This window comes from Vidua chalybeata, chromosome 5 (assembly GCF_026979565.1).
Source record: "Vidua chalybeata isolate OUT-0048 chromosome 5, bVidCha1 merged haplotype, whole genome shotgun sequence".
In the NCBI taxonomy this organism is placed as follows: Eukaryota; Metazoa; Chordata; class Aves; order Passeriformes; family Viduidae; genus Vidua; species Vidua chalybeata.
In genome coordinates this window covers 39,814,358-39,832,558 of record NC_071534.1, presented here as the reverse complement: position 1 = coordinate 39,832,558, position 18,201 = coordinate 39,814,358, and the positions used below count along the sequence as shown (strand labels likewise).

Here is an 18,201-nt window from a genome sequence, read left to right as displayed (position 1 = left end):
AAGTCAACACATTCTCCTATTTGCTTCTTAAGAACAAAGCATGTAATCATTTTCCCCCTTCTCTGGTTTCCTGGTGGCCATTCTCCAGCATGGCCAAATAACTTGTGTTTGGAGTTGGGCCATAGCATCAGGTTGTAAGCAAGCAAGCCCTGTTCTCCAGTGCAGCCTAATTGTTGTTCTCCTGACCTTTCCTCAGATGGAGAGTTTGTTTATCCACCCTTTCCTGTGGGATATTCATTAACCATGTTTTGAAGTCTTCTGTTCACACCTCCCTTGAACACCTATCAGTTGTGGCTTCCTACTCTGTTCTCTCTCCACTGTGTCCTGCCAGTATTGATCTAAATAGAACTGCTATCATTCCACTCTTTTGTTGATGTTTTTTAAAAAAATAAATGTCTGAGTGTAACAACTGTCCTGTAATTCTAAACTGGTTCACTACTACAGAATGGTCTGCCCAGATACAGAAGCTGTGGGTTGATGAGAAGGGAGCAGCATGCTCACATGAGCACTGCAGATGTTAGTGGTGTAAACTGTCCACTGAGACATGGCACCAGCCTAGCACGGTGTTTGGGTAAGTTGGGACTTGTGCCATGAGGTGTTTATTGCACTGTAGTTCTCTCATGCTGCAGACTTGGTTAATGCTTATGTTATCTGTGGGCTTTTTTTAAACTGTGCAAAAACAAAACCCTGTCTTTCCCTTGCCAGTTCTTCTGTTTTCAGTTAGTTTATTCTTTTTTCTCTTGTTTATTTCTTTTTTCACCTGTAAAAAGAAAAAAAAATACCTTATTCATCCTATTTAAGAAAGGAGCCTCCTGGATTTGTGGAAGTAATCTGCTGGCTGGTAGTGATTCTGATACTGGATGAGGACTGTGACAGCTGACACTGGTTTCTCAGACAGTGGTAGCATCTAGCAGAGAAGGAGGCATATGGCTTAAATTGTCTCAGCATTGGAGGCACTTGAATTCGTTTGTAAGAAATGAATGTGTTGTGTGTGTGTATTCTGGAAAACAAATTCATACTGAAACTGGGCAACAAGTGTATTTTTGCAAAAAGGGTTGAAACACAAGTTAGTGGCAGTTTTCAGTTTTTGCAATGGTAGTAGTATGGTTTGTCTTTCTTCTTAGAAAATGTAGGTGTTTTGAAAAAACTTGTACTTTTGTCAGTCTCACTCTCCTTGCAGCTGAATTGCTTGGTAGCCTTAAATGTGTGTGTGATAGATAAAATCCAGGTGGTAGAAAAACAAGAGATTGAAACCCCTGAGAAGCAGGTTATCATTACCACGCTGATGAGTTTATTCAAGGCATAATCTTCCTGACTGTTGGTTGGTTTCCTCACCATGCAGAGATCTGAGGATTGAGTGCCATCTTACCAGTGTGATCTTGAGGTCACTAGGACATGAGCTTTGGTGACATGGGGCTGGATGGCTGAGGTCCAGCAGCCAACTGCCTTTTACCAGTTTGTTCTCAGCTGGGCCATGAATGCTCTACTGCATCTCTCATCCACAAGATGAGAGGGATAACTTAAAATGGGGAGGTGCAGCAAAGAGTCCAAGAGTAGTCCAAGCCTTTTATTTTCTTTCTTCCTGGAACAGCAATCAAATCTGAGCTCTGAAGGCTTGGTAAGTTCAAACTGGAATTCCAGTCAAATTGAATGAAGGTGGAGAAAGAACTGAAAATTTCCTGTTTGCTGCAGCCTTCAGATAATTGCCTAAGGGGGGGTTCAGATTTTTTTTTTTTTTCAACATTTGACTTCTTAAGGCTGAAAATACAAAATAGAGGTAAAATCCTATCATTAAGGTCAATGTAAGTTTACACTACAGTAGTACATGGTCACCTAGTTTGCCCCCATCCATTTTTCTCTCTTGAATTTTTGCCAGATCAGTTAAAGCAGTAGTAGGTAAAGCTAATGATTATAGTATGCTGGTTTAAAAATGTCTTTTGGATACCATCTGATTTTAAATAAAATGTGGTAATTAAAAGGCTGTAGCAAAGAGTATAGTCATTACAGTTTTAATTGTTAATGGAATGTGCCAGGTGATACAAATTTTCTGGAGCGTGAAAGAAGGAGGAAGTTTTTCGTGCAGGCTAGGCTACAGGGGTGCGTCCTTTTGTCTGCACTGTGAAATACCTAATTTGGATGTCTCTTTGAAGAGACTGGTTTTTAATAGTTCTGTGGGAGCTGTGTAGAGACTTAATTGCACAAATTGCAGCGAGAGAGGCTGTTGGTGTAAAAATATTTCCTATGTACTGATTTCATGAAAACCTAACTTGTTTTAAACTAGAGCCAGTCAGTGTAGACTATGAGATTTTGGATGGAGTTAGTTTTTAGCTCTGTTTGTTTTGTGTATATATAAAGCAGCAGTTACATAACTTGACTGTAAATGCATGGTATGGTTTTATTGTGATCATATTTAACATACTAAGAAGATACTTCTGCTACTTTGGCTTAGAGGTTGTGTATATTACTGAAGATACCAGTGATTGCTTACAAGTTTGAGCATTCTCCCAGTCTGCCAAGGTTATTGTTACAAGCTTTTGAGGCCTTTAAAAAGCAGACTTCATTTGAAAAAGATAGTTCTACTTCCTCAATTTTGTGGGGGTTTGAGATGAGTGTGTGGTAGAAACTTTTCCCTTCAGAAAAGTTTCAAATGTGAGATCAGCACCAGGATGATAAAGACAATAACAGTAACTTTTTGAATTTGAAGAACTGTATGTTCTTCAAAGTACTACATCCTCCCCAAAACCCTGGCATTTCTTTGAGAAGACCATTCATCTTTCTGAACATTTTTTCACTGTAGTGTCTATGATAAGGGAAAACTGTCAGGGTTGTTCTATATCCAAAGAGCCAATATGTGATATTTCCTAGGTGAGAATTGTTAGTGTGCATTTTTGAGGTTTGTGGTTTTTTCTTTTAAGTAGAACAAATCCAAACTAAAATTACTTGGTTGGTGGGACTGTTGTGATCATGTACAGGCTCACCATTTCTGTCTTAACACCAGCCCTAAGGCTTGGCCCGGTTATGAAGTCCTTGTTTTCTCTCAGCGCAGGCTGGTTTTAAAAGTAATTTAGTGACACAATCTTAGAACTACCCTACCAAACCCAGGAAGGGAATGTTGCTCTAAAGATGAAATGGTGTTTGACACACTTCACAAAAGCTGGCACATCACCCAGCTTCTGCTGATACGAGGCCCACAACTGAGCTTGCTTCAGACTGTGAAGTGCTGGCAGTAAGCATAGGGAGAAAGCTATGCCTTGGCCTGGCATGGGGCTCGGTTCCCCAGGAATGGCTGGTTCCAATGTCAGCTTTAAAGTAAACTGTAGATAGTTGCATTTGAAGACCTGAGAGGTTGTCATTGTAAGCAACCTCTTCCTGGCTTCTGTTGGATGGAGCCTGTTGGATTCTTGCATTGTAGGGTCGTATGCAAATTCTGTGGTGTAATAACCCAGAGCCCTAATGTTACATAGTTGTTTGGTCTCTACTTGTATCAGTACCCTGGGCTTCAGACCATACTTAACTTTCAAGACACACTGAGTAGTTTTCAATGCAATATCCTGTATAAGCTTGTTTCCTAATGATCTTTTAAAAACTTGATTTTGTTGTACAGGTCACAGAGGCTGGTAATCCATTTTAGTTCATTAAACACCTTATGTGTTTAAATAGCCAGCAGTTAAAACTCACACTTTCTGAAGAGGAGACCTGAAGGAAATGATTTGCTGTCTGTGATATTTCTTACATCTAGTTATAGTGAAATTTGCAAAACTGAAACAGCTGTTAAATGTTGTTTAAATCATATAATATATTTTTTTAAAAACATGACATAGTATGGAGAGGGAAAAATGTACAAATCTGTGTAAAGTCTGTTGTGTCTTTAGGGACAAAATCTAATGCTAAGCCTGAGTTGCTATTATTTGTACGGTTGGTTTTCCCTTTAAACAGATGACTGCTTTTTGAAACTGGGTTGCATGCCAGTAGTTAAAGTACAACCATGTAGGGTACGACAGGGTTTGTAACTAGGGGTTTTCAGAGGTGATGTCACGATGAACTTAAATGAAACTGTAGCAACAATGTTAATGTTACCAACAAATATATTCAGTTTTCTAGCCTTCCTTTCACAATGCCTGAATATGAACTTTGTTTATATTACTTCTGTTGGAAGGAAAATAATTTATTGAAAGGAATAAAGGGAAGTTACAACTTTTGTTTTGTTTCTCTGCTACTTAAAAATATTCACCATATAAACATTTGAGTGTTTACATCAGAGGGGGCAGATGGAGCCATAATGTTTTACTTTGTCATTCATTGCTTTCATTAGCGTGCCAAACCACATGGCGATACTTGGTAAAAACTGAAAATAGTCAGAAAGTAACAAGTATTTATTAACTGTAATGCCTGTGCCTTGTAAAATTACGATAAAATTATAACTGTGGTGTTGCATGGGGATTTCTGTAACCACTATGGAAGGGAGATCACATAGCATCATGGATAAAAGTAAAGATTTGTTGTAGACCTGTAGCATACAGATTTATAAACAAACAGCATCTAAGCTTTGGTGCACCTATGTCGCAAGTTCTGATATGGGTCTGGTCCCCACATCCCATTTTTGTGGTTAGTCACCCTGCTGTAAAATGATTGAGAGGATGGAGCAACTACCTTACAGAAGACTAAGGAGTTCAAGGCTCCTTACTTTGGAGAGGAGAAAAAGGGTGTGTGTGATCGTGGTTTACAAAATTAAAAAGGTGATAGAAAAGCTGAAGGTGAAACTTGGATTTACCAGGTCTTGCCATATTAGGATTAAAGAGTATTCAATGTTTTTAACAGAAGTTGTCATCTATCTTAATAGAAGATCAGCTTAAAGCAGATGGCAGTACCTCTTCACACTGCAGTGATGAATTTGTGGAGCTTGCTGCCACAGGAGGTGTAGAGACTGGCAGTGGTGGCAGGTTCAGAAAGGGCTTATGTGCGTGCATAGGCACCAGGCCCATAAATGGATGCCGAACAGACTCGGAAGGGAGGTGGCCTCTGAATTCCTGCTTCCACACTTGTGGATGCTAGCAGAGAGGCTGCAGAAAAGGCTCACGTGCTTGCTTGAAATAGCCTTTGTTTTTGCTGCTGTTGAAGACAGAATATCAGCCTGGATGCCCTGTACACCTGACCTGGGAGGGTGCCACTTCTCTTGCTCTTGTCAGGAGGACATGTTGTGGGCTGTTCTTGAACTCTCTCTGGCTGTCAGGATAATTGTTCAAACTCAAGTCGGCCAAATGTGCTTAGAAAAACAAAATCTTTTCCTAAAAAAGAAACTGCTTCTTTGCCCTGGTTGCCACTGTGAGAATTGGGTCTCCCTGGCTGCAGAAAGCAAAAGGCATTATAGGGAGATACAGAGATTATTCTGCCCATATCCATCCTGTCAGAAAAATTCCTCTTTCCCTGACCCAGAGAGCAACCTCATCTTGTTCAGGAGGCTGCAAACATTTCAAGATTCAGCTATGTGATAAGGTCAGTACTTGCAGATACTTGGATGTGAATGTTTCTTCTTGGCCACCCGCCCCCAGTTGGTCTTCTTCATACCTTTTTTTGCCTACTGGTGTCTCTGACTGGCTGTGACCAGCGTCTCTGCTTGGTGAGTCTCAGGTTTTCAGATGACGGAAGAGCACGTATCTGGAGTTCAGGCTTGCCCCAGGATAGAAGGAGAAATTACTGTCACTGGGAAAGCTGCTGTGCTCTCAGGAGAGCTAGGATGAGGGAGAAGTAAGATGCTTGTTTCAAAATAGTTTAATTGCAAGGTTTCAGTTTCTTTCTTTCCTGTAAGAGTGCTGGCCGGCTGTAGGAAGGAGTGTTCTTGCTTGTAGGAGTAACAACTGAGATCAGAATTCCATTTACTTTGTTTCCTGTATGCTCTGTTTTGCTTTTTTTGTTGTAGAATAGCACTGTTACTTAAATCCTTTCTTTAATGCAAATGTGATATAAGTAGGATTGCAATAGCTGTAATTTTTATGACTAAACAAGAACTTTTTTTTTTTTTTAAACATAGATTAGGCTGAATTTCTCATTTTCAAACCTTCAGTGTTTTATTTCAAAAAATATTTCTGGCCACAGTTTACAGCAAGATCATGACATCTTCATTCATCTGACTGAATCATGGTCACAGTATGTGAGGGATTAATGTGAAACATGAGAGCTGAGATAGTGTCTTAGTAGGTTGCTTGAGTTCCCACAGGTCTTTGGTTCTTCAGATTTCTCATAAAAATGCTTTATGTGTGTTCCTGGGATAGGACCAGGAAAGGTTAAACAACCTTTTGTCCATTATATTTTCCTCTGTCTTTCAAGCTGAAATACGAAGAGGAGCTTGGTTCCTCATTCCTGAAGAGATGCTAATTTCTTGAAGTTTTGTGAAAATAGCATGTTGGATGGAAGAGAGAGACCTTCTTGTATCTCTCCATATATAGAAGGCTGCAGTAGCAGTTTGGGGAAGCCAGGCATTTGACTCAAGGCAAGGATCCTGAGGATGCAGGCTTCATGGTTTTGGATTTTTCTTTCTTTGTGAAACTTTTTCTCAGCCTCATCCCATAGCAGCCTGTAGCTGTTGAGTTTATTAGTGCTTTATTACTGCATTCAGGACTAGGGTTGGCAGCAACCGTGAGACTTAGACTTCCATAAAGCTCCTGATGTGATGTGATTCCTCTTTTTTGGGACCACAAGTTGATTTACAGTTCACTTTAATTGTAATTTGTGCAGTTTTAGTTGTGTTTCTTGAGGATTCATGCTGAGCTAGTCTCATCTAGGGCTTTGCACTCAGCATAAATGTTACAAAGAGAGTGCTGCTTCTCTGAACATCTGTGCTACAATAAATGAGATGAGCATGGGGGGTGCAGGCGATAAAGAAAAAAACATTTTCTGCTCTTTTTATTGTGAGGAAGCTCAACTGTGAAGAGGCATTGCATCATGAGCTCTAATGAAAGACCAGCTATTCCCCTTGGGAAAATGAAAGCACTCGCCTCATTTCCCTCTTACTGGCAGCTGTTGCTTAGGAATTTTGTTTGAGAATGAAATGCTGCTTTGGTTGGCCTGAGAAATGCCTTTAATACAAATGGCTGCCAGTGGGGTGTGCACTGTAGGTGTTGTGAAGGACAGAACGATTTTTAAAAAATTAATAGCTCAGACTAGAAAATTAGTGATTTAGACCCAAATATATCATCTGCATGACTTCTGGTGTATTCACCTGTGTCCTTGAGACTTTCCCATCTGTGCTGGTCTGAGGAAAAGGTAAGAACACATTAACATCAGAGAGTGGAAGGAGACCAGGAGCTCTGATGAGGAAAACATTTAATTGGGCTGGGAGGGGAAAGGGGTGTTGATGTGGCAGACATTACTGAGAATATAATTTGGTTAAGTGATGGAAGAGAACCTAGCTCAGATTCTATTCTATGTATTTTATTTAATTTTTACAAAAAATAGTATGGAAATGTTTGTGCATTGTTTTATAGAGAAAGTTCATTTTTTGAGCATTAGCACCCAGAAGTGATAATTGTTAAGCCTGGCAACATCTAGGTCTTGGCTGATGGAAGAGGACACAGTGTGAACTGTTCTGCTGGTTGTGCTCATACTTCACTCTGCTGCTGTGACATATACAAGGATCTGTGGTTAGGAAACTCATCACCAGGCCTGACTTTTGAAGAAAGGCAGTTTCCCAATTCCCTGCACTGTTATGAGGTGTGTGCTGGGCATCTTGTAGGGAGTCAGAAATGAATCAGCTACATCTGAACCAGCCCGGAGAAGAATCATGCTCCCCTTGTGCCTAAGCAGTGCACTGGCTTTGAGAACCTGTGCCAAATTTCACCTCCAAAATGCTCTTGCTACTTTGTTTAAAACAGCTGCCTTTGGAGCAAGTGCTTTCCCTGGGCAGGTGTGGCTTCAACCACTTGGTGGCCATTTCAAGAGCAAGATGTCAGAAGCACATTGTAAACCATAGTAGAGATGAATGAAGTACTGCTGTTGTATTGGATGACTCAAGGTCTTCACAGTAATAAATTTACCTGCTGAGATAACCAGGTGGAGTTTGATCTAGTAGACAGAAGCAGAGTTAGCAGGGGACAGCTTTGCTTTTAGTGGGTCCAGTTATGAAGGACCTACTATTTCCTGTGGGAAATGAGTTTGTCAAGTCTTCCTCAACCCACCTAAGTATGCTGGTCAAAGAAGACTTAAATATTTTAACTTCTAACATAGCTAGCAAAGCTGCATGGCAAAATATAGGTGCCAGTGTATACTGAGAGCAATTCAGCCCCAACAAAGTTGGGGGGAAGAGTCAGGAAAAAAAATCCCTCTATAATATCTTGTTAGCTTCTCTTTGCATGTTGGCTAAGTATAATTAGGAAAATTAAAAGACACAGGTGCCTCAAATCCATGTATTCTGCTTAATGACATTTAGTGGGAGCAGCTGACCCAGTGAATCATGGTGGGCTGAGGTTTTCTTGTTCATTATAAACCCAGTGAGTTGTTCCTTTGTTGTCTTTCTGTTGGCAGCAGTCACGTGGGATTTACTGTCTCTGCAGTTTGTGTGACAGCAGTGTGATTTTTTGTAAGTCCTGGTGTGTAGCTAGTGAGGAGGTTTTGTTTGCTTGGTTGAAGTTGTACCCTGATGAATTAGTTGGAGTGTTCTGAGCTTTTTCTTTGGTTGCAGGATGGTATCACCAGATTAATTCATGAAGATCCTGGTCTTAGGTTTCCAGTGGCATCGAGTTACTTCCTCTCCTTGGACACACTTCACTTTTCACTGCCTGTGGTCTTGATAGTGAAAGATGGAGGAGTAGGGTGATAATGATGACTGAAGTAAACAGCATTTCTGCCTATTATGTATTGTATTTTTATTGAATGATTTTGGGTCCATTTGTTTAATTTAATCCCAGTAGTCCTTTGTATTCAGTTCAGAGATTTGCTATGAACTGCATGCTGTTGAAATTAATTAAGGCACAGGCTTTGGTTGTTTAGAAAATGAGTTAGAGGTACATTTGTTGGCAGAACGCTCACTACAAAAGGAGGCAATCCTCGCTTTTGTATGAACACACAGATGTGTTTCTTGTGGGCTTCATTAAGCTTTGCCAAACTTGTCTGGCCTCTAGTGCAAGAAGGTAGAAATTCCTGTGGCATGTTCAAGTATGGAATCATGTCTCACTCATTTGAGGTAATGACAGCTGCCCCAGTGATGCCTTGTGCCCCACAGTTCTGTAGTGGAGCTGCACCTGGGAAGGCTGACTACAAGAGCATCATGAGCATCACCAGGGCTAGTCTGTGGGAAATCAGCTGGTTTGAGTGCTGGGCTTCGATGCTGTACTTGGATTTTGCTTGTCATGCCTGCTTCCATGGCAATCCCTAGGATTAGAGTGATCTTATGGGGTGATGTCTTTGCTAACCAGATCAAATTTCTGTCATATTGAGAGAACAGTATGAAAACTCTCCTACGTGAAAATAGGAGAAAGTTTCTTGCTGTCTATTCATACCTACCAGTTCACCAAGATTTAAGCCTTGTGAATTTTGCCCTGTGCCATTGCCATTAAAGGCAATAGGTTCTTTTTGTCATCTACAGTTATTAGAAGTCATTTTTGTGGATTTAAACCTTGAGGTGCACAGAAGTTAATGTGGAGTGGTTGTTTGATTGTTTATTGTTTTTTTTCTTAAACAAAGGTTGATGCTTCAACATAAGAAAGGTGAGGTTTTTTTCCTCTTTCCTAGTTAGTGTTTTTGCTTAATAATAGCAGATGTTGTGGGTGACTTCAGTAATCATGGTGACAGTTCCAACAGGGTAGGTACCTGCTTGAACAATCAGAAATGAATTAATAATAAGCATTAAAGCTGAAGTGTCCAGTATTGGAATTTCAGTATCAATATTGTTAGTAGATTGGAGAGGTATGAATTCCACAATGTGCTTGTTGTCTCTGAGGTGAGTCTTGGCTGGTATCCATGTGAAGGAGTTTGTCTGCGCTTATACTGACAGGGAGCATTGCAAGTTAAAGCTTGGGTTCTTGAAATGTGTCCTATAGCTATCAGATAGAGGCCCACAGTCTGTTTCATGTCCCTTTAGTATCCACTTTTTTCCTTTGTGCCTGTTTTGTTTGCCCCCAGATTGAACATTATAAAGCTGAAAGAGCCTTTGGGGAGATGAAGTGGGCAGTTTAAATTAAGCTGTCTTTCTTTGTTATTTGGGGCAGTTTGGCGCAGAGGGAAGATGAAAAACAGAAGGGCAAGAAGGCTTCATTTCTCTAGGGAGAATAGGGACTTGAAATTAAAAAACATTCAGTAATTTGGTATTTGTAATATACTAGGTGGGGTCTGGCAACTGTGCAAAATGCTACACAATCTTAGAATTGTGCTTAAGGAACTAATGGCAGAGTGGCCTTTCACTGGTGTTCCTTTTTTGCCTCAGTTTCCTGATCTTGAAATAAAGGTATGTTCTCAATGTTATGCAGGAAATCAGTATCTGAGCCCAGATCAGAATTCAGGGTTTCTGGCTTCAAGTTCTCCATTCAGACCACACCTTTCTTTTTATAGCTATGGGAAAAAGTCTGTCTCCAGCATGTCATTTAGTGAAATGCCATATAGGAAGGCAAAACTAAGCCTAAAAGAGCTAAAAATATTTGATTTTTAAATTAGGAGACAGAAAAAGTTCAGCAGATTCTTTCTGGCAAGTGGAACCTTACAGTGCCACAGCAGATGTGCTCATCTCTGGGGTAGTGTCTCACAAACTGAAGTGCCTGCAAAGATGTGTGCTGAGTTGTGCTGAGTGGTGTCCAATAGAGTGGGATACAGAGCAGGCCACTGAAGTCAGGGAAGCCCTTTCTTAGGATACATTACACTGTGTTTGTGAGGACAGATGGAACGGTGTCTTGGTTTGTCTGTAGGGTGAGTGTGCTCAGGTGTTCTCTGAAAGCATTGAGGTTCTTCAGAGCTTCTCCCTTTTCTAATTGAAGCCTTAAATCATCAAAGCTGAGAGCTGAAATTCTTACATACTATATATGGCATTTGTGCTAGTGGTAGAAACTGGAGTGTATTTATAACACTGGTTTGCTGCTGCGGGAATACAGATTGGGAACAAATGTTTGTTTGGAAAAAATCCAATTCCAGGGTCTTCCTTTACTGCTGCACGTGAAATCCATAGCAACCTTCTAAAAGCAACTGTTGAAAAATCTTAATGGGGCCTTCCCCATGGAAAAAACAATGCAATTGGTGTAACATTATGTATCTGGAAAGTTACTTCTGATGGTTTATGTAGTAGGCAGTGACCCTGTATGTAGCACCCTGTCTGTCACATTGGAATGCAGGGATACTGTCGTATTGTTGGCACATGCTGGGATTGTTGGGGTACTTGTTGGGATGTGCTGCTATTTTCAGATGTACTCCTCATTTGTTCAGAAATACCTATTTGTGTCCCAAGTAATATTTAATGAAATTTTTAAGTATTCTTAACAGGATGGCATAGCACTGACATAAGGAAATCAAGTCATAAAATGAGCTAAGCTGTTTTGCATACTACTGCAAAATATTTGAAGGAAAACATTTGCCAACAAAAGGGCACAGGTGTCTTTGGGTGTATTGATTAAACCATCTCCCTTCAGTCCCAGTGTTCTGTTTGATTTGCTTAATGTGTTAATCCTTTCTGTTGTTGCATAGCTAATGACTATTATGTTGACCCTCTGTGGAATAATTACCATTTGGACTAAGAATGTTTGTGTCCAGAATCATAAAATAATTTATTTTATTCTGTGTTTTAAAACTGCTGTCTTGTTTTTGAAGGATGTTCAGAAGGAGAGAGAACCTCATGTTTATCTCAGTAAAGAAGAAGTTAAAGAGAAGATACAAAGCTATAATTCATCTGTCACTGATAAATTAAAGATGACCTTGGTAAGTTTTGCATAGAATTCCTGTAATTTTTAATGTTGAGTTGTAACTTTGTAGTGCATTATGACTTGTTTTATTCTCAGCATCTTACATATGAAACTCTCTCTGTTTAAATGATTTTCTAAGAGAACTTTCCTTAGATTGGCAAGTTAAATCTCATGTCTGAAATGCTTTTTATCCCTGTAGCTCTTTTACATGGATCAAACCAAAGTGTTGCAAAAACAAACTGATGTAATTTGAAATGTGTTTAAGGTAAACTGTAAGCTGACACTAAGGTGTACGTTTATCAGAATTGTCTTACAAATTCTGAAAATGCTCAAATGGTAAAAAATGAAGGTATATTTTTCTTGTTTCTGCAGATAAATTTTTGTCAGATTTCTTTGATAAGGATGCTCAAGCAGTGATAAAAGTTAAAACATGCAATATTTATTATAGGATACTTTCAGAGTAGTCATACACATTTTCAGCATGAAGAGACTTTCTTCTCCCAAAAACTGTAAAAATTACAAACTGAAACACATAAGACTTCTCATTTCCAAGGATTGTGAATCAGGTCTAATATTCAGTTCAGTCTACTCAAGACCATACTAACAAAATCACATCTGTCTCCTTAGGAAGCTGTTACTAGTTGCTGTGCTGTCCAGACTCTCTAATACATGACATATTCCTGTGGGTGTATAGGAAAATTTTGAAATTCCATTATATCCTAAACCATATAAGTATGACTGTGTACTAAAAAGATCTTTGTTATGTGTTTGCATGTGGATCAGGACTTAGTATGCCTAAAACCAGATAGTCAAAATTTTTCTAGCTCAGTAAGGTTTGATTTGCTTCGCTATTTTGTCTTTCAAAAGCAACTGAAATAAAGAATATCAGATATTAATTGGATTGGCATTTATTTTGGGGTTTTGCCTGTTTTTTTGGGGGTTTTTGTTTTGGTTTTTTGTTGTTTTTCGGGAGTTCTTTGGGTTTTTTGGTTGGTTGGTTTGGTGTTTGGTTTTTTGGAGTTTTTGGTTTGTTTGGAGTTTTTTGTTTTGGTTTGTTTGTTTGGTTTTTTTGGTTGGTTTGGCCATGATTTGACCATCTAAATGCCTCAGACTAAGTTGACAAAGACAGCTAAAATGTGGGAGATAATTTCTGTGTTACTGCATTAAATATATTGCTGAAGATGGGTGTTAGTGATCTTTTTTCACTTCACAGTTCTCTCCTAAAGTGAAAACTTATCTCTGGTATGTTGTACCTTTTGCTTGATGAGGTCCTAATATACTTAGAATTCAACAGCTATTATTAAGAAAAAACTAATACTTAGTAGTTATTAATAAGAAAAATTAATATTCAGAAACTATTTCAGAAAGAATAACTGTCTGAATTACCAAAACAATACCTTTCCTGTGAGATGTCATGTATTGCAGTGGTATTTAAATAGTGTTCACTGTGAGCATTTTCATACAGCTGCTCCACTGTTGTGTCACAGGTGGTCATTGCTGATGATTTTAACAGTTCAGGCCTTTCCTTCATTGCAGAATGCGAATGGGATTTACACTGGCTTCATCAAAGTGCAGATGGAACTATGCAGACCCATCACAGTGCAGTCCTGCCAGAGCCAGGGGACGTATGCTCCCAGCAATCAGGAAACTGCTTTTTACTTGCCGGACGGCTGCGTGAACACCCTCCACATCAGCAGCACCAACACTGTTCGGGAAGTTATCGAGGCCTTGCTCAAGAAGTTCTTTGTGGCTGACAACCCTGCTAAGTTTGCACTTTATAAACGCTGTCACAAGGAAGATCAAGGTATAAGCTGAGCTTTTGGCATTTTGGTAGTGGAAGGGTCGGGGGAGGGAGTTGTGCTATAGTAACACTTAAGTAAGGTGGAAGAACTCAGATAAGTGGGGGTGACAATCTTCCTACCTTGTCTTTTTTCCAATATGTAAAGAAGCATGGTAAGACAGTAAAAGACTGAGGGTATTTCAGGATAATTCATCCAAGACAAAGTCACCTGCTAAAACATTACATAGATCTCCTGTGCTTTGCAGTTTATTTTGTTTTATTTTATTTTATTTTATTTTATTTTATTTTATTTTATTTTATTTTATTTTATTTTATTTTATTTTATTTTATTTTTTTTTTTTTTTTTTTTTTTTTTTTTTTTTTTTTTTTTAATTTTTTTATTTATGCCCTTATCAGGTCCTAAATTTCAGCTGGCCTGCTACACTGCAGAGTTGTGAGATTAAGTTACAGGACAGGTTTTTAAAAAGATAAGCCATGGTGTCTGTGATGCATGAGGTACTGGCACTGGCAGACCGCTCTCGAGGTGATGACCGCTCTCATGTGTTGTGCTCACATGTTAGTGCACGTGGCTGTCCCTGGGCACTGGCTATTGTTGGAGTTTGTTGTAAGTTGTGGTGGAAATGCCAGAAGATGGAAAAAGGTTTTTTTTAGGGAAAGGTGCATTTTGCCAGTGTTGTGTTTTTGCACTTAAAATCTGCCTTCCTTCCATGGACATTGAGAGCAGTTTCAGTAGTTCAGATGTTTCTGGCTGTCAGGCAAGTAGAGTTGTCTTTTAGACTTTGTGTGTGAAATTTTAAGTGGAGAAGGTGTCAGAACAGTGATACACAGCTCTGATGTCATAAATGCTTAGATAGAGCAACAGATCTGTGTGTTGTATTTTTTTCTTGTGGGTTATTTTTCCCCCCTGCCCTGCACATACTGTGTTGACTGGAGGCCATTTCATTCCTGTGCAAATGCAGTGTTGCACTGTCACCATCAGTCACCTGCTCAACTCCTCCCTAAAACTCACTGCTCAAAGCCAGTATGTAGACTGATAGATAAACAGTGTGTAAATTTTGGCTGCACATGCATCTTTCTGAAATTTTTTTAGCATTAGCTAGCATTAGTCATTCCAAGTGTTTGAAACATTGTTGGTAAAGATGATAATTACTGTGGTTTCCTTCTCCTGCAGTTTATACCTGCAAGCTGTCAGACAGAGAACATCCCCTCTACCTGCGCTTGGTGGCAGGCCCCAAAACAGAAATGCTCAGTTTTGTTCTACGTGAGCATGAAACTGGAGAAGTCATGGTATGTCACACCCTCCTGGGTCAGTGTTGGTATAACTTCGTGGATGAGAGGGCTTCTGTTTGAACTGTGCTGACTGGGCAGATCGCTTTTTGGAAGCAGACATTTTTCCCCTGTTAATTTCCTTTGTGCCTTTCGTAAACATTTCATTTGTGGTTAGATTGACCTGTTGTTACTTCCAGAAGAAAAAAGCTTTTTAAAAGAGTGAAATATTTTCAGATTTGCAAGGAAGGTTGCTGATACTGTTTCAGTTGGAAATTGTCTACAGAGTCTGAGGTTTTGTTTGGAAATACTGTATATATAAAAGATTTGTGAATTTTCTGTTGCTCTCATCCATTCTTTGCTCTTTGTCTTTCCAGTGGGAAGCTTTTAGTATTCCTGAACTGCAAAACTTCTTGCGCATACTGGACAAAGAGGAAAATGACCAACTGCAGATCTTGAAGAACCGCTATGCAGCTTACAGGGGCAAACTTGAAGAAGCCCTTCGTGGGGTGCTGAACCCTGGTTAAAAAGGGGCCAAAGGACACTCAGGAAAATGTGCGCTACCAAATGTCAATAGAGCATGCCAAACCCAACGTACAAAGAGCAGCAGAGAGTAGTTTTCTTTATTCAGAAGACTGTTTTGTGATGCCAGGGTAGACTTAGTTCCATAAGCCAGGTCACTTAGCATCTTGCACCCACAAGAAAGGGATTCTGCATGTTTGTACATCAGTTTGCAACCCTCTGTGTGCCTAGAGAGTTTCCCAAGTTATCTTGGTGCAAGCTGTGAAACTGTAAGCAATTTCCTAGGATGCTATGAAATAATACCTTTTTTTTTCTTCTTTGCTTAATCTTTACAAGTAAGGATGTGCAAATTGATGTGTTAAAAAAATTATTAAAGCCATTTGGATGAGAATTAGTTAGAGCACTATCTTAGAGATGAAATTGATTTGCACTACCTTTCTGTTTTTGAATAGTTACTGTATAATTTGTGAGAGAACTGTTATAGGTGGAAAGCTTATGAGATCCTGTGGTTTGTACTGTGAAATTGTGGAAAGCTTTTAAGTGGTCTTTATGAAGAAAGTAAAGAGAAGGTTGAAAAGAAGGTAAGAGTTGGGGGAGAAGAACTCCAATAGCTGACAGGAGGTTTTAAATGAAAATAGTATTTACATAGAGGAAAGTTGAAATACTAATTCTGCAAGGTTAAAGTTTTAGTATGTTTTAATATTGTGAATAAGTTTTATGGTTTTGAACTGTAAATCCACACTGGAAAAGAAATAAAGATAATAGAAATAGTGGGAAGGAATGAGAAGCAAAAGTAAAAATGGAAATGGAGCTGCACATACAGATCCCTTTTGGAGAAGCTGATTCCATAAAGGCATAGTCAGGGTTTGAAAAGTGTGGCAAATCTAAAAAGCTGCTTACTTGAATTCTGAAAAGTGGTCCATGTCTCAGATAACTCTGTGAGAAATACCTGTCTAGCGAGGGTGCAGACATAAGCTACAACTACAGATGCATTTGATCTTTATTTTAAGTCAGGTCTTTCCTCTGGCCCGGTGATCCATTTGTAGGCTGGATAATCTTGAATTACGATATCTGAAAGACAGAAATAGCTTCCTCTGCTTCTTTCTTTGTTAAAAGCTCAGTCCGGCAAAGAAAGTAGAATTTCTTACTCAGATTTCCAGCCCAGCAGAATATTAACATTTATTGTCTGTTTTGGTGACTGAGCTTAGTAACTCTTGCTTTTAATAATTCAAAAGGTTTTTTCCTTATGGCTTTTAAACTCTTAATTGAAAAACTGATTACCAAATTCTGCAGACTGCTGATTTACTTGATTTAAAAGTAGGAAAGATGTAGCAAGAAAACTTTTTACTTTAGTGTAAATATAGTTGTTGTTCTTTCAGAGTTATTTATCTAAAAAAAAAAAAATGTTCAAAAGAAACCAAAGAAGTGGGTGTGCAATAGAAGCATGGAAGCATGAGGCAGATACTGTAGTTATTATCATGCCAGAGAGGAAATGAGTTTTGTACTGGAGGGTGGGGGAGTGGAGAAGTGCTAAGGATTGAAGAGCAGCAGAAGTTGTGGTGGGGTTTTCGCCCCTCTGTTCTTAATGTGTTCGTTTTAAATTCCCAAGGAATTGTTAAAACTTTGGTGACATCTAATGGATACTGTGTGAAACTCCAAGATGCTTCTGTTCTTCCCCTTAATTTTATGTAATTGTGCCTTTGTTTCCTTTCCTTAGTAAGATTCTTTTTAAAACTCTTCACAAGGTTTTTAAGTAAAAAGAATTTGCAAGCTTATGAGACAATCATTATGTTTTAAAGAGTTAAGAGAAATTAAGAGTAGGACTAACTATAAAATATATCTAAGGCATATCTTGTTTGTTTTTTTAATTTCACATGTAACATTGTAGTGCATGTGTGAGTTAGTAACATTATCCTCAAATGAGACACTTTATAATGGTTCAGGGAATGCTTTTGTGTTTTGTTACGATTTGTTTTTCTAGGAATGCAGCAGCCTGTTGGTGGGTATTCTGTTAACATCTTAAGTTATGTTTCTGCCCATAACTATGTAATCATTGCATAATTGCTGTCAATATTGAACCATTTGTTGCTCAGATTTAAACACTGTTTGAGTTTTAAAGTTGAGTATAAAAATATGTGAATTTTGGTTTTACTTGAACTAAACTATCAGTCTTTTTAAGTAGGCACATCTTCATTTACTTTAGCCAGAAACCTCAATCAGTGTTGTATGCACTATGAGTCTTGATTTGGGGTGAAGGGGAAGGGGGTGGGGGACCAAAATAAACTTTTATTTTGTCTTAGTCCACAGTTAATTATTGTAAGATGTCATGTGTGGAGTTCATTTTCTTCCTTCTTGTTCTACACACTGGCAGTTACAGCAGCTTTAATTTAAATGGTCATGCCTGGTCAGTTTTATCTTTTTTTAATTTTAGCATCAAATTGAACTGTCAAAGCTTTTGTTGCAAAACTGTTTTCTTGTCATTATATGATGGTACCAGAATGACTAAATGATGAGGGAGGGGGAATGCAGGGAAACATTAAAACGTATGTCTTTAAATACAAACATTTAAACTATTTATAATTTTAACAAGTTTAGTTTTATTTTTGTAGGGAAGTTTTTATTCCCCTTAAAGTTATTACTGAAATGGCAAAAAAAGTGATGGTTCCATTATTAAAGCTGAAGTTGGCAATACCTGGTTACGTGACGTGTTTGGTTTTTCCTTTACCTGGCGATGTGTTG

At 38.8% G+C, this 18,201-nt stretch overlaps 1 protein-coding gene across 2 annotated transcripts in view; it reads left to right on the top strand.

Annotated features, from left to right (window-relative positions):
- Window positions 1-18,161, top strand: part of RASSF3 (Ras association domain family member 3) — a 90,443-nt gene extending 72,282 nt beyond the window's left edge. For both annotated transcript variants that reach the window (XM_053942226.1, XM_053942228.1), the window contains 4 exons: window positions 11,782-11,889; window positions 13,410-13,677; window positions 14,846-14,961; window positions 15,318-18,161. In XM_053942226.1, the coding sequence (XP_053798201.1) occupies window positions 11,782-11,889; window positions 13,410-13,677; window positions 14,846-14,961; window positions 15,318-15,467 (642 nt within the window). In that variant the 3' untranslated portion in view covers window positions 15,468-18,161. The remainder of the gene's footprint in view (window positions 1-11,781; window positions 11,890-13,409; window positions 13,678-14,845; window positions 14,962-15,317) is intronic.
- Window positions 18,162-18,201: the final 40 nt, after the last annotated feature.